Source organism: Stenella coeruleoalba (assembly GCF_951394435.1).
Source record: "Stenella coeruleoalba genome assembly, chromosome: 12".
NCBI lineage: Eukaryota > Metazoa > Chordata > Mammalia > Artiodactyla > Delphinidae > Stenella > Stenella coeruleoalba.
Genome location: NC_137158.1, coordinates 15633431 through 15647114, shown reverse-complemented (window position 1 = coordinate 15647114; position 13684 = coordinate 15633431). Strand labels below are relative to the sequence as shown.

Here is a 13684-nt window from a genome sequence, read left to right as displayed (position 1 = left end):
CCTTCCACACTGAAAACCATCAAGCTGGCTGGAATATATGTAAAAGATTTTTGCTTACACACCTGTCTTATGCATATTCTTTTATACCCCAGAATTTTTATTACTTATATTTTTACATTATTACTTCTAATATGTTATCTGATTGCATGTATTACCTTATTGCTAACAAAAGTCATTCCTAGAAAAGACTCTTTTCCTGTCCGTTAAGCCAACACCAGATTAAAACTTGTGATTTGCCTTCAGGACACCAACATAGTTGTTTGAAAAGGGACAAGGTCAGTTAGTTGGTGGTGCTTTGGGGTAAGAACTGTCTGACCGTATATTGATTGATTTTTTTTCCCCCAGTGAATTGACTGAATTTTCTAGTCATGAGTGTGCACAGCCTAGGCTACAGCCAATAGATATCAGTTACAAAGGGGGATCCCCTTTTGAAAACCATCTTCCACGCCATGATATTTGAAGGGCATAGTGCAGAGTATAGTATCCGGACGATAAATGACCGAAACAATATGCTACAGTCATTACACTGGGCAGCTTTCAAAGCCCTTTCACCTCCATTGTTTGATCTGATCCTTAAAATCACCCTGGAATGAGGGCAGAGAGCCTTTCAGCATTTTCAGAGAGACGTTCCAACCAAAGCAAACAAAAAATGTAGGGAGCGCTTGAACGCACCTGGCTGCACAGATTCCACAGTGAGCAAAAGGAGCAAAAGTCTCTGCCTTCATGGAGCTTCCATTGTAGTAGGGGGAAAGAGACAGTAAATAAAAAGTGACTGAAAATTTGCTATGAAGAAAAAGAAAGCAATGAGAGAGAGTAATTTATGTCAGAGAAGCGCTGTTTTGGTCAACACGTGGGAGTTATTATCCCCATCTGAAGAGAGCAAACAAGGTACGCAGAGAAATACGTGATTTTCCCCAGGTGTCACAACTTGTAAATTGCAGAATCAGGAAAGACGTCTGCGTCTTCTGACTCAAAATCCCCTATCCTCAAGCCCCTTTGGGGGTCATCATAAAAATCTGGTCATGGGACTTCCCTGGCGTTCCAGTAGTTAAGACTCCGCACTCCCGATGCAGGGGGCATGGGTTCGATGCCTGGTCAGGGAAGTAAGATCCCGCGTGCCGCAGGACACAGCCAAAAAAAAAAAAAAAAAAATCTGATCACCCAGTGCCTTTTCTCTGTCTTCATTCTCCAGCCAAAGCCCTGATACACATCTTGCCCCACTTCCCAGTTTTGCAAAGAAGGGAAATTCTAATTAGCTCTTCATTTGGTTTTGAAAGTTAAAAGCAACTTGACTTGTGGGCTTTGCTTGGTACATGGTGCAGATCAGAAGCATTAAGAAATCTCATAAAAATAAATATGCTTCTGAATTCCAATGGAATGGCCCATATGTTTCAAGCAGTATTCAGCAAAGTCCAGTGATTCTACTTGCATCTAGCCCCCCCCAGGGAATTTTGTCATATTGAGATTAGACTTCTGTGTTGCTTTTGCAACCAGGACATTAAAGTGAAAGACTTCACGTCTTTCATAGTAGCCTTCACTGTAATTTTCTCCAGCCCGGGGAATTACCAGGTAATCAATAAATGCTTACTGAATAATACCATAGTGCCCAGCACCTGTGTACCACAGTAACAAACCCTCACATTGTTTCTGTAACTTCTAGCGATCTGTCATTCTAAAAACCTTCCTCTTTTCCCTTAGAACTGCTCTTTTGGCCACTTTTCCTGAGGACTCACAGTCAACAGATGGAGAGAAATTCTCTCTTTTTTTTTTTTAAATTGAAGTATAGTTGATTTACAGTATTGTGTTAGTTTCAGGTGCATACAAAGTGATTCGGTTATACACATATATGTATATATCTGTATTCTTTTCTTTAAATTCATTTCCATTGTAGTTTATTACAGGATATTGAATATAGTTCCCTGTGCGCTACAGTAAATCCTTGTTGTTTCTCAGGAGAAATTCTTATCTTTTTTTTCATAGTAGTTCTGCCCCACAGCCTGAGTCTTAAATGAATACTTTGAATTCTAGTGTTTGAAAGAGGGAAAGAGAGCAGTCTGGTCTATTTTATATCTGGCATATATGGTCCAATCATTTATAGATTGGAAGGCTTGTGAAAGCTGATGAAACGTTCCAGGAAGGTGTATACACTGGGTGCATAATCAGTACTGTTGACTGTGAGTGGAGGATCATTTCAGCCTCCTGTGTCTGCAGTGAAAAAGAAAATCTCTTAGGATGGTTACCGAAAAGGAACGTTTAAGAGAAGTCTCTTTTTTTTTAGCATAGAAAGAAGAGCTGGTAAATATTAGCAGGAAGTCATAAAATCATTTTACAGTAAAACGTGGTTTTTAGAGACGGCTTGGTTTAGACAGCCTAGAAAGGCAAACTCTGTTTTTGCATTAATTTCCTAGGCTTTTTATTTTGGAACTCTTGTACTCGACCTGAATTATGAAAAGGTAGCGAGTCTTTTGGATCGGAACAGCTTGCAGGCCCTGCAGAGCGGGGCTTGGTTGGAAGTCTCTCTGGAAATCCCGCGGATGTGGGGGGGGGGCGGATGGGGAATGGGGACCGGGGTTGGGGGCGGGGGATTTTTCAGAGGATTTGGCTTCGCTTCAATGAGATCTTATTCAGGACAGCTCGTTGGTGGACAGGGAAGCCCTTGTAAGTAACGGTTAACCTGTTGGCCGCTTTTCAGGCTCCAAACTGGATGGTTAGTGAGGAGTGGCCTTGGCATTGCACCCTGCAGGCTCACACTTGCATGTCTGGCGTGTCTGACCACTCCATTCACCTCCACGTTTTACTGAGGGCTCCCGCTACAGAAGTGCAAGAGAAGGGGGTCCTGTGCAGATGGGGTACGGATAGGAGACAGGGGAGGGAAGGCCAACCGGGCACACGCAGGGCGACACCAAGTGGGGGCGGGGGGATTCAGACAAGACCTGTTCAACCCCCTTTAGCAGAGAGGCCGCCGATTTTCCTCTCAGAGGGCGTCTTTCTGAGCACTCCTCTGCCGGCTACACTTTCCTCTTGAGGCGGTGTGGGCGGTTCTTGAAGCCACACAGAAGCGTTAAGCTGAGCTCTGGTTGGTAATCGGAGGATGCTCTCCAGCATGCCCAGAAAGCATACTGAAGAAGCACAGGTTACCCACTTGCTGCCCGGTTTAAGTGATAATGCTGCCTCTTCTTCGGGGATACCCAGCACCTGCAGTGAACCAGCCTGGGAAAGGCACTACAGGATTCGGGTTCTGGTTCCCAGCATGGTTATTGCTTCCAATTATCCCATGATATTCCAGTAGACGCCGTGGTGATTCCCATGGAGCATCTGGTCCAGGCCCCGCCTCCCATACTGTGCACCCCTTACCCCTGCAGTGACGCGTCACAGCCGACACGTAGCCTGCACAGTCTCCCCGAGTCGGCACGTTCTGCCTACCAGCCTGAAGTCCAGCTCAGCTTTGCACACGACCCCAAGGTTAAAATTATTCCAGAAGGCTCTGGCCCTTCATTTCCTTCTGTAGTTTAAAGAAAGATGACTTTAGCTTCCTCTAGCTATTTTCAGCGAGAAAGGTCTTCGATGTGGAGATGGCAAGAAACATTTCTTTGACTTTGGCCTTGACCAGCTGACCTAGACTGACAAGAGAATTCCATGATTCCTTGCAATCCTGAGCCAGGCTCCTGCTGACCCCCTTAAAAGATTATTTGAGACATTTCAGCTCTTGTAATGAGGCGAAGTCTGCCTAAGGCAGCAAATTAGGGAAAAGCTTGAGTTTATTTTTTTCAGCCAGTATTCTTGCATATCCACTGTATGTTAGGTGGTACACTATTCTACTGGAGATAGAGCAGTGAACAAAACAGGCAGAAAGTGTGGAGTATTTGCTTCCGGAACACTTTTAAAGAAAGGCAGTTGTACTTTTAGAAAGTGAAATCCCTCGGGGAGCCATCTTTTGCTGGTGGGAAGTAGAATATCAATTCTATACGCGTGTTTCTGAAATGCCTAGAACGGTTCTGCTCCTAGAAATTTTCTTTGCCATGTCGTTTGCTGTTAACTTGCACCATCCTTGAAGAAAAGATTTCCTTGAAAAATACCAACCTCAACCCAGTTTCTCTAAATTTGTAAACTTCTAAATGAAAAGATGAGATTATTAAAATGATTATTTACATCTTTCAACGTGTGCGTTTCGTAGATAAATAAATGTGTTTATTTTGTTACAGGTAAAAGGAAGTCTTGCTTGTTAACTGCCTAAGATTTGGAGTCATTCTCTTTTCTAATGTAGTAACCAGGGAGGGGACTCCTGCTATTTCGGTTCCTGCACAATTATATAAGTCTCGTTTAGTATTAATTTATAAGCTTTAGTTCCATTTGTAAGGAGCAAGAGTCAGACTGGACTGGTTCTTAAATAGCACCTCCGTGCTCCTGTTGCCAGTTTTATCACAAAAGTTTGGGTCGGAGCCTAAATGTGTCTTCTTTGCCTTTTCCTTGTCCACCCCACCCTCTACTGCAAAAGGCCATTTCTTTGAACCGTGAGCCTACACCTCTTTAGGAACACGTCCTCTGGAATATTCCAGTGCCCAGGGCACTTGGGGGTATGTTTCACTGTGCTTACCTGGGGAGGGTAATGGGACTCCTGCATTCTATTCTTTCAACAAAGTAAGACAGTAAGAATGAATTTTTAAAACTCAACTTGGTTGTGTATAATCACCAAAACATATGTTTCTTTTTGTTTCCATTTCCTTTGTAGCCCACCAGACGGTCTGCCAGGTTGTCAGCGGTGAGTACTTTGGACCCCGTTGTTGTTAGCTCTTATGAATACACGTTCCCTCGGTCCAGAGCAAAGCAGCAAAAGGAAGATGAAGGTGGTGTTTCCCTTGAGCTTTTTTTATTTCCTTTTTAGAAATAACCTGGGTCAGAATTTCTAGCAACTTTGACCGGTGTTGCCAGCAGCTCACTTGATCAGACACGTTGGTGAAAAACAGTGGCCAGCCCGTTTAGCAAGCATTCAAAGCCCAGGAAGCTGTTTGATATCACTGGATCCCTGAGATGGAGAATTAGGTTAGCAAAGTCCTAGCCTCCCATTCTACACCTGATCTGCTAAAGGAGTCAAGAATTCCAGTTCTCCCTCCGTGACTCATACCTGAGTCAGGACGTTCTGAAGGTTGTCTGAATCCATAGGCTCTAGCCTCACTTCAGAACTAGAGAATCTGAAACAGTAACGATTTCCACTCTGCCACCTGGGGTCTCCCTCTGTGGGCCAGGCCCAGGGAAAGGACAAGGGTTAAGATCGTTAAAGCTGGGACCGGCTGGTGTGAGCGAGCCTTGGCCAGGAGTGTGCCTCAGCCCTTGTCACCACGCTGTGCTCCCGGCTGGCTCCCGTACTCATCCCTGCCGCCCTGCTCATGCACCAGTACTCCTTCTGCCAAGACAGGGCAGCCTGCCTCTCTGGTGGAGGACTTGGGTTACTTTATGTGCACTGCCCACTGACACGCAGAGGGAAAGGCATTGACCTCTTGGCTGACGGCACGTATCCCGATACTAGATAGCCCGGGAGCTGCAAGCTACTGTGACCTTCCGGGAAGCATGGATTCCCTCCTCAGCCCACACCTGTGCCTGGCACAGTGTAGGGAATCCAAGCTGAAATGGATATTGGAAACTTGTTTCTGAATTTAAAAAAAAATACTAGTTTCTGGCTTTTCTTCTCAATATATTTTTGCTAAACTTGTTTCACAAATTAAAAAGTATATATAGCAGTTACTGGCTTTTCTTCTCAATATATTTTTGCTAAACTTGTTTCACACATTGAAATAAAAAAAAAAAAAGAAGCAGGTACTGGGACCATTCACAAGTTCAGAAGTATAGCCAGGTTTGGGTTGGCTGAGCCAGTGTTTCACATGAGTCCCAACGTAGGAAGCAATGTCAGAGTTACCGGGAAGGTTAAGACCTGGGAGGTGTGGTCGTGTGTGTACCCAGTTAATCCAGATTCTGCCAGAACCCCTCAAAGGTGGTGTGCTTGTCCAGTGGTATAATTTTCACTGTGGTTGAGAAGTTAAGTTTTAACTCTTTCGTAGATTTCACTGTAGATTATACTGAAAGCCATTGTATTCCATGGATATCTAGCCTTTCAAGGGGGTAGATCATGGAAGTCAAAAGCCAAATTTTAAAATAAGGCGTTTCCTGAACACCAGGGACCAGCAATATAATACCTTCCACTGACATCGTTGCCCATGGTGCTGACGCAGAGCCTCCTTGGAAGCCAGTGGGATTACAGACTACAAAACCTCATCATTTCCTGTCCCATCAAAACACGAATGCTGAGTTTGGGGGAAAGGTCTGTCTTAACAGAAAATAATATGAAAGGACATCATTTGCTGTAAATTGAGAAAACAAGGGCATGTTAATACACTATATCAAAGCCCAAAATAAAATTTTTTTAATCCTGAAAATTTAGGAGCCATGCAAGCTGATAGATGTGGGGAGCAAGGTACAAATATACAGTGGTCAGAATGTTAAGGAAAATAGTCCCTACTTTTCAAGCTCCACTTTCTTTTTTTTTTTTTGCGGTACGCGGGCCTCTCACTGTTGTGGCCTCTCCCGTTGCGGAGCAGATGCGCAGGCTCAGCGGCCATGGCTCACGGGCCCAGCCGCTCTGCGGCATGTGGGATCTTCCCGGACCGGGACACGAACCCGTGTCCTCTGCATCGGCAGGCGGACTCTCAACCACTGCGCCACCAGGGGAGCCCTCCACTTTCTTTTTTTATTTGAGAGGTCGTGTCCAATGGTCAATCTTCCAGAACTGAACTGACTACAATTTCAGTTTATGCCCTTGATGGAAAGGGCCAGGTTCTGTATGATCCTGAACATCTGGAGGTATTGGGGAGGAACATGTGTTTTTTCTCCACGTGGGGGCAGAGAGGGACTCTGGGCAGTGTTCTCTATTTAAAAACCATTCTCCCTGGTGCCAGGAAAGAAGTGTAATTTTTTCCTAACTCAACGAGAGAAATATTTGCCCTAAGGTAGCTATAGAAAACCAGAGGTTTACACTTCCGTGGTATCCCCATGTGCCCATCTCAGACCCCTAGGAAGCAGCCGGGCTGAAGCCCTGCGTGAAGGGGCCTGGGGCCACGGGACAGGTGGGCACTGCTCCCAGGAGTGGGGAGAGCCACACGAGGCAAGAGAAAAAGAGTTGCCCGCTGGGCTCGTTGGCTAATAGGGTCTGTGAAAGATCTTGAACTTCGGGAGCTAACAGTGGACATTGTATCGTTGTAATTGTGTTCTTAATAACGAGCTCTAGGGACAAATGAGCCCAGGGTCTGGATGGGCAGGAGAGTCTCCTCACCTTGAGCTGGCCTTGGAAGAGGAAAGTAGGAAGAAGCTCAACCTTCAACAAGCGCTTGAAACCTGCATCGGAGGTGGGAGGATTTGGAACTGGCTTTGGAACACTTCACGGGCAGCTCTCTTATTCCCAATGGGCTTTTGCCTGTGATGGTGCTAGGATTTCTAGACTGTTCGGGAGGCCGGTGTCCCTGAATTCACCGAGTCATTTGGCCAAGGGCCTGAGTCGTTCCTCTTGCTGCTGTGTTGTGATAAAAGGAAGTACAGAGACATGGGACACAGAAGCTTAAATCTGTTCCCAGAGAGCTGTTCTGGCCCGGGGAATAGTGAGTTGGCTTTCAGATCTCACCTGCCATTCACTTGAGAACCCAGGATGAAAATAGTTATGAAATGCAGAGGTCTTTTTGCTGCTACCTGATGCTGAAAATAGGACGACATATTTTTTTTGAAATGAACATCATAGTCAAGATGGACTGTCTTTAGCAGTCTTGTCGCTGTTCCTTTTGGTGCCGAGGGTGGTCTTTTTTCAGTATTTGTATAACTTAATTTGTCTTTGCAGAAACCAGCTCCACCAAAACCTGAACCTAAACCAAGAAAAACATCTGCTAAGGTAAGAGGTGGTCCCCCGCCCCACTTTGGCTTTTTCAGCAGTGAATAAATTATAATCCCATATCCCAGAGTCATCCGAGGCACGAGGACATTTTATGATCCAGGCTCAACGTACAGACTGGAAAACTTCCGCCAGCTACAGACAGGCTTTCTCCGAAGGCAGAGAGCACAACTTTATGTTTCACTGGGAGTGTGTTTTCCGTTTGGTCCGTAAAGCGAAGGAGGTCAGAGCGTGTTGGCGTGAAGGAGGTCAGAGCGTGTTGTTGTCCAAGGCGGGGTTTGGTAGCTGCCTCGAGAACACGCCGTTCAGATGGGGCTCAGAAGGGGTGAGCCCGGGCCCGGGCGACACTGCTGCCAACAGCTGGAGGCGTGGGGAGGGGCTTCTGACTTCACGTAACTGATCTGAGGAGGTCAGTCTGAGGACTGATAATAATTCCTATAATAGTCAATACCAGCAGATAATTAATACCGGCAAACAGTTACGTGGTGCTTATCCTATGCATAGATCCTCCCATCAGCCCCACTGAGGTAGATACACGTATCCCGTTTGGCAGATGAGGAAACTGCGGCACAGGACTGTTAAGAAATTTACCCCCAAATGGCTTTTCTGTACCCTGCCCTCCAGAGCGTCGTCCCTTGCTGTGAATTTTTTGAAACGATGTGTATGTATCATGGTATGAGTAGGCAGTTCGGAAGCGGAACTCATTTCTGTGGCTTGGTTGTTTTTATTTTTTTTACTTTTTGGCCGCGCCGCACAGCTTGTGGGATCTTAGTTCCCCGACCAGGGATCGAACCCGTGCCCCCTGCAGTGGAAGCGCAGAGTCTTAACCACTGGACCGCCAGGGAAGTCCCAGCCTGGTCTTAAAATCAGGAATTTTTCTTCCTCTGGGCCTTCCTTTTAAGCGCTTTCTCAGCTTTCTTGTCACTTAAGCCCCAGGTCCCCACGCGCAGTGTTCCTCTTGCTGGGTCTGCCCCAGCTTCACCACGTCCCCCTGCTGCTACTTCCCCATGGCAGAGCCACTTCTCACTTTAGCAAGAGACGGTGCTCTCCAAAGACACACACGAGGGGAAATCAAAGTCCAGTGGATTTTCTAAGCTGCCTGTTACATGTTCATGGAGCCTCAGTGGAACTCACTCGAAGCTCAGGGGAACCGGGTTTCCATTTTCCCCTGAAAGCCGCCACATTGGCCTTGCTCGTGTTTCCCCCTGTGCTTGGACGGAGGCTCACACCGTGTCTAACACACTCTGTTTCCCTGTGCTTTGATCCCCTGTTAGAAAGAACTGGCAACAAAGGTTAACAAAGGTGCGAAAGGGGAGAAGGAGGAAAAGCAAGAAGCTGGAAAGGAAGGTACTGCACCATCTGAAAACGGTGACACTAAAGCAGAAGAGGTACTTTCCCGAAATACCTCCCGCTGATTGAATCAGTGTCTTGAAAGCAATTGCTCGATCCTTCAGCCGGCGACCGCATGTTCATAACGTCTCTCTTTATTGCCTGTAATGTTATTGCAGATCCACATCTCTCGCTCAACTGTTAATGTCTCAGCCTCCAGAGGTACCCCACCCAGCACACTGTCAGTAAAGGGGCAGATTGAAACAGTGAGAGTTAAGGGTACAGTAGAAAATTCCGCACGTTTGCAGTGACTAGCATCAGATAGTAGTGTGGTGTTCTTTTTATCGTGAACCGAGGGAGCTCACAGGTAAAGCTTCCGTGGTCGTTTGCAAAGCAGAAAGCAATAAAGGCAGCCAAGCGTTTGTGTCCTTATTTTCCTGCCTTGTCTGTATTACACCCAGAGTTGAAGTCGGTTTTGCAGTAGAGCTGCTAAAAAACAGATGTTCCGAAGTGTGTGTGTCGGTGGGGTAGAATCTTCTTTGGCTTATAGTTGTTTTAATAGTAACTCTATCTTTTTTGTCTTCCGTTCTTTCTCCACAGGCACAGAAAACTGAATCTGTAAACGAGGGAGAATGAATTGTCATGAAAATTGGGGTTGATTTTATGTACCTCTTGGGACAACTTTTAAAAGCTATTTTTACCGAGTATTTTGTAAATGCTAATTTTTTAGGACTCTACTAGTTGGCATACAAAAATATATAAGGATGGACATTTTACCTTCTTGTAGTCATGCTTTTTGGAAATTTCCATCATCCTTGAGTAAAATAAATACCAGTTGAATATTGGAAGCTGTCTGTAAAATTGATTCAGCATTCCATGCACTTGCTTTAAAAATTTAGTCCTGTGCATACTGTGGTGTTTTTACTGTGTGTATTTGAATTTTTTCATGCAGTTTTTCTAGAGCAATAATCAGTGGTGCTTTTGTACCTAGGTTTTATGTGATTTTAATGAAACGTGGATAGTTGTGGCCACCTGCTGACTATTTGTGGTTTAAAATAAAAGGTTTTCCTGCCTGCAAAATACCTGCCTCTTAGTAGTGTCTTTGCTAAATTTAGGCAGTGTTTCATTTTTTTGTTGCAGAAGATGTAAAGAATTTCTACAGTCTGTTCTGTGATGGTCTCTCGAATAAGTCAAATAGGACTGTTTCTTAATTTTCTGCCCTTTAAAAATGTTATTTTAATAAAATCATCTATGAGTGCCAGCGTAGAAGAATTACGTCTAATATCCTTTATACCAGAAGGGACCTGCAGTGGTCACCATATAATAAAACTTAATACAACACTATTTTATTGAAGTCCTTATCAATAGGATAGCATTCTGCTAAACCGGAACAGTGAAAAACCATAAACTTGGACTCATCCTTGAAGATGTTCCCACCTTCAAAATAATACGAAGTTACACATTCGTATTAAAATATTTTCCCATTGGTTGAGGACTTCACAGTTTTGAAAGCACTTTATACCCATGTGACCACATTTCAGCCTTGTGTCAACATAGGAAAGGACTTGGCCTAGGTATTGTCAGAAAGAAATAGGAGAGTATGTGACTTACTTCAGGCCCACAGGAAAGAGAAAAATGGGGACTTGAACCTGGTCTCGTGAATAGTGTTCCTTAAGTCTGTTTGGGCTGCTATAACACCAGGCTGGGCATCTTATAAACAGCAGAAATTTCTTGCTCACGGTTCTGGAGGCTGGGAGTCTTGAGATCAGGCGTCAACATAGTCAGGTGAGGACCCTCTTCAGGTCTCAGACTTCTCCCTGTGTCCTCATATCGGGGAAGGGGCTGGGGATCTCTGTCTTTTATAAGAGCACTAATGCCATTCATGAGGTTCCAGCCTCATGACTTAAGCTCTTCCCAGAGGCCTCACCTCCTACTACCATCATCACAGTGTCCTTCTGTTTCTGGAAGGACAGTGGAGCATAGGAGCTGTTTTTTAAATGTAATTTTGTTTGTCTGTTTGCATTCCTGAAGAAGTTGGGTAACTGCATGAACACCCCAGAAAAGCTGAAATCTGCAGATTCCTCTTAGATGAAGATTTGAATCTTTTAAAATGGAGACTAGTAACTGCCTGTGCTGCTCAGGGACTCTTGCAAAAAGGCTGTTGTTTCTCGGGGCTTCCATGCATTTCTCTTGTTATCAACAAAAACAAGTTCCCTCCTCCAGTGTATATTTTGGGGCTCAGAACTGAAACCTGTGTCAGTGTCCCAAGTTTGTCGTTAATCTACTGCAGATATCAACCATGTTATATACAGAATAATCTCGTTTATAGTTTCTTTGGCTTCTGATTATGAAATGTACCTTAACTCACGGGTGTTAGATATGCCAAAAACCACTTTTGCCCCAAAGAAAAATAGCTGGTATCCTGTGAACACTTTACAAAAATATTTTCAATGTGCAGTAAGTACACAGTTGAAGTACATTGCTGGCTAGCTTCCAGTTCAGAAGTGGAATATAAACTTAATAGGTTTACTTTTTAAAAAGTTACAAAAGTGCTACAGGTGATTCTTGGTTTTTTTTTGTTTGTTTGTTTTTTTTGCAGTACGCAGACCTCTCACTGCTGTGGCCTCCCCCGTTGCGGAGCACAGGCTCCGGACGCGCAGGCTCAGCGGCCATGGCTTACGGGCCCAGCCGCTCCGCGGCATGTGGGATCTTCCCGGACAGGGGCACGAACCCGTGTCCCCTGCATCGGCAGGCGGACTCTCAACCACTGCGCCACCAGGGAAGCCCGAGGTGATTTTTTTTTTTAAAACATCAGACATTACAATGGTATATAAAGTGAAAGTCAGAATCCTTCTTTCCCCCATTCCTATCTCCCAGAAGTAATCACTGCCCACCATTTTCTCTACTTTACTATGTATATATGCGTGTATATGTGCATACACATGCACTTGTATGCACACGTGTATATATGCGCGTATCATTTTTAAATACTATACATTCAATTTTGAATTTAATTCAACCAATAAATTGTATTTGGAGATAATAAAGATTATCTCTAATATTGCAATGCTGCCAACGGTACTGCAGTAAACATTCTTATACATAAAGCTTTGTCTACTTACATCTTTCTACTCAATTAAATAATTTCCTAAAAGTGGTATGTCTGAATCAAAGGGAACGTACATTTGATGTTTTAAGTATTGCCCAAACAAGTGATGCCCCTCCACTTCCATCAACAGCATATGGATGCCAACTCTTCCTGCCTTTGTCAGCACCCTTATTTTGGTCAGTCTCATAAATGAAAAATAATGCCTTACTGTTTTAATTTTCAATTTATTTTATTACTAGTAAAATTGAGCTTTTCATAGTTTAATGTCATTTGAATTTCGTCTGTAAATTGTGATATTTTTCTATTGGGGAATCAGTGTGTTTTAAATCATTATTATTTACAGTGACCGCTGATGCCATTACTTTTAATTCAGACACACAAAGATCAGTAGGCCATTGGTATATGTCTCTTAAAGCTTATGGGTATTATCACTGCCACATTGACAGAGCAAGGGAATACTATAGAGCAGACAGCTACCGAAATAGCCAGAAGGCCCACATTGGTTCCCGAGAACTTGAAGACCTGAAGGGTACACTGCCAAGGGTATAGATACACTGCCTGCAAATACGTAGAAGGTCTGGGAATCCCATCCACTGCCACACTGCCTACCCCTTTGGTGGATGTATTCAAGTTAGAAAAATATGTGTTCTCCAAAATACCTGTCTGCTAACCTGCTATGAATCTACAGTGACTTTGAGTCAAATGCCCGGTAGCTGAGCAATGCACTGCTTGTCCAGTCATAAGTGGTAGTCCTAAAATTCTCCCTGAGGCTGGCCCATGGATCGTGGTGGAAGAAGAGTGGGCTTTGACGACCTTAGGGTTACCAGGGGGAAAGGGGTGAGTGGGGGACGGATAGATTGGGAGTTTGGGATTGACATGTACACACTATTTAAAATAGATAACCAGGGCTCCCTGGTGGTGCAATGGTTAAGAATCCACCTGCCAATGCAGGGGACACGGTTCGAGCCCGAGTCCAGGAAGATCCCACATGCCGCGGAGCAACTAAGCCCGTGCACTACAACTACTGAGCCTGCGCTCTAGAGCCCGCGAGCCACAACTTCTGAGCCCACATGCCACAACTACTGAGGCCCACACGCCTAGAGCCTGTGCTCCTCAATAAGAGAAGCCACCGCAATGAGAAGCCCACGCACCTCAACAAAGAGTTAGCCCCCGCTCGCCACAAGTAAAGAAAGCCTGCACGCAGCAACGAAGACCCAATGCAGCCAAATATAAAGTAAATAAATTAAAAAAAAAAAATCTCAACAAAAAAATAAATAATAAAAAAAAAAAAATGATGACCAACAAGGACCTACTGTATA

At 44.6% G+C, this 13684-nt stretch overlaps 1 protein-coding gene across 3 annotated transcripts in view; it reads left to right on the top strand.

Annotated features, from left to right (window-relative positions):
* HMGN3 (high mobility group nucleosomal binding domain 3) overlaps window positions 1–11128 on the top strand; it is a 32453-nt gene extending 21325 nt beyond the window's left edge. The window contains exons 3-6 of one of the 3 annotated variants that reach the window (XM_079939471.1): window positions 4730–4759; window positions 7877–7927; window positions 9202–9274; window positions 9857–11128. In XM_079939471.1, the coding sequence (XP_079795597.1) occupies window positions 4730–4759; window positions 7877–7927; window positions 9202–9274; window positions 9857–9870 (168 nt within the window). In that variant the 3' untranslated portion in view covers window positions 9871–11128. The other 2 variants (XM_079939470.1, XM_079939472.1) reach the window with 2 other exon arrangements.
* Window positions 11129–13684: the final 2556 nt, after the last annotated feature.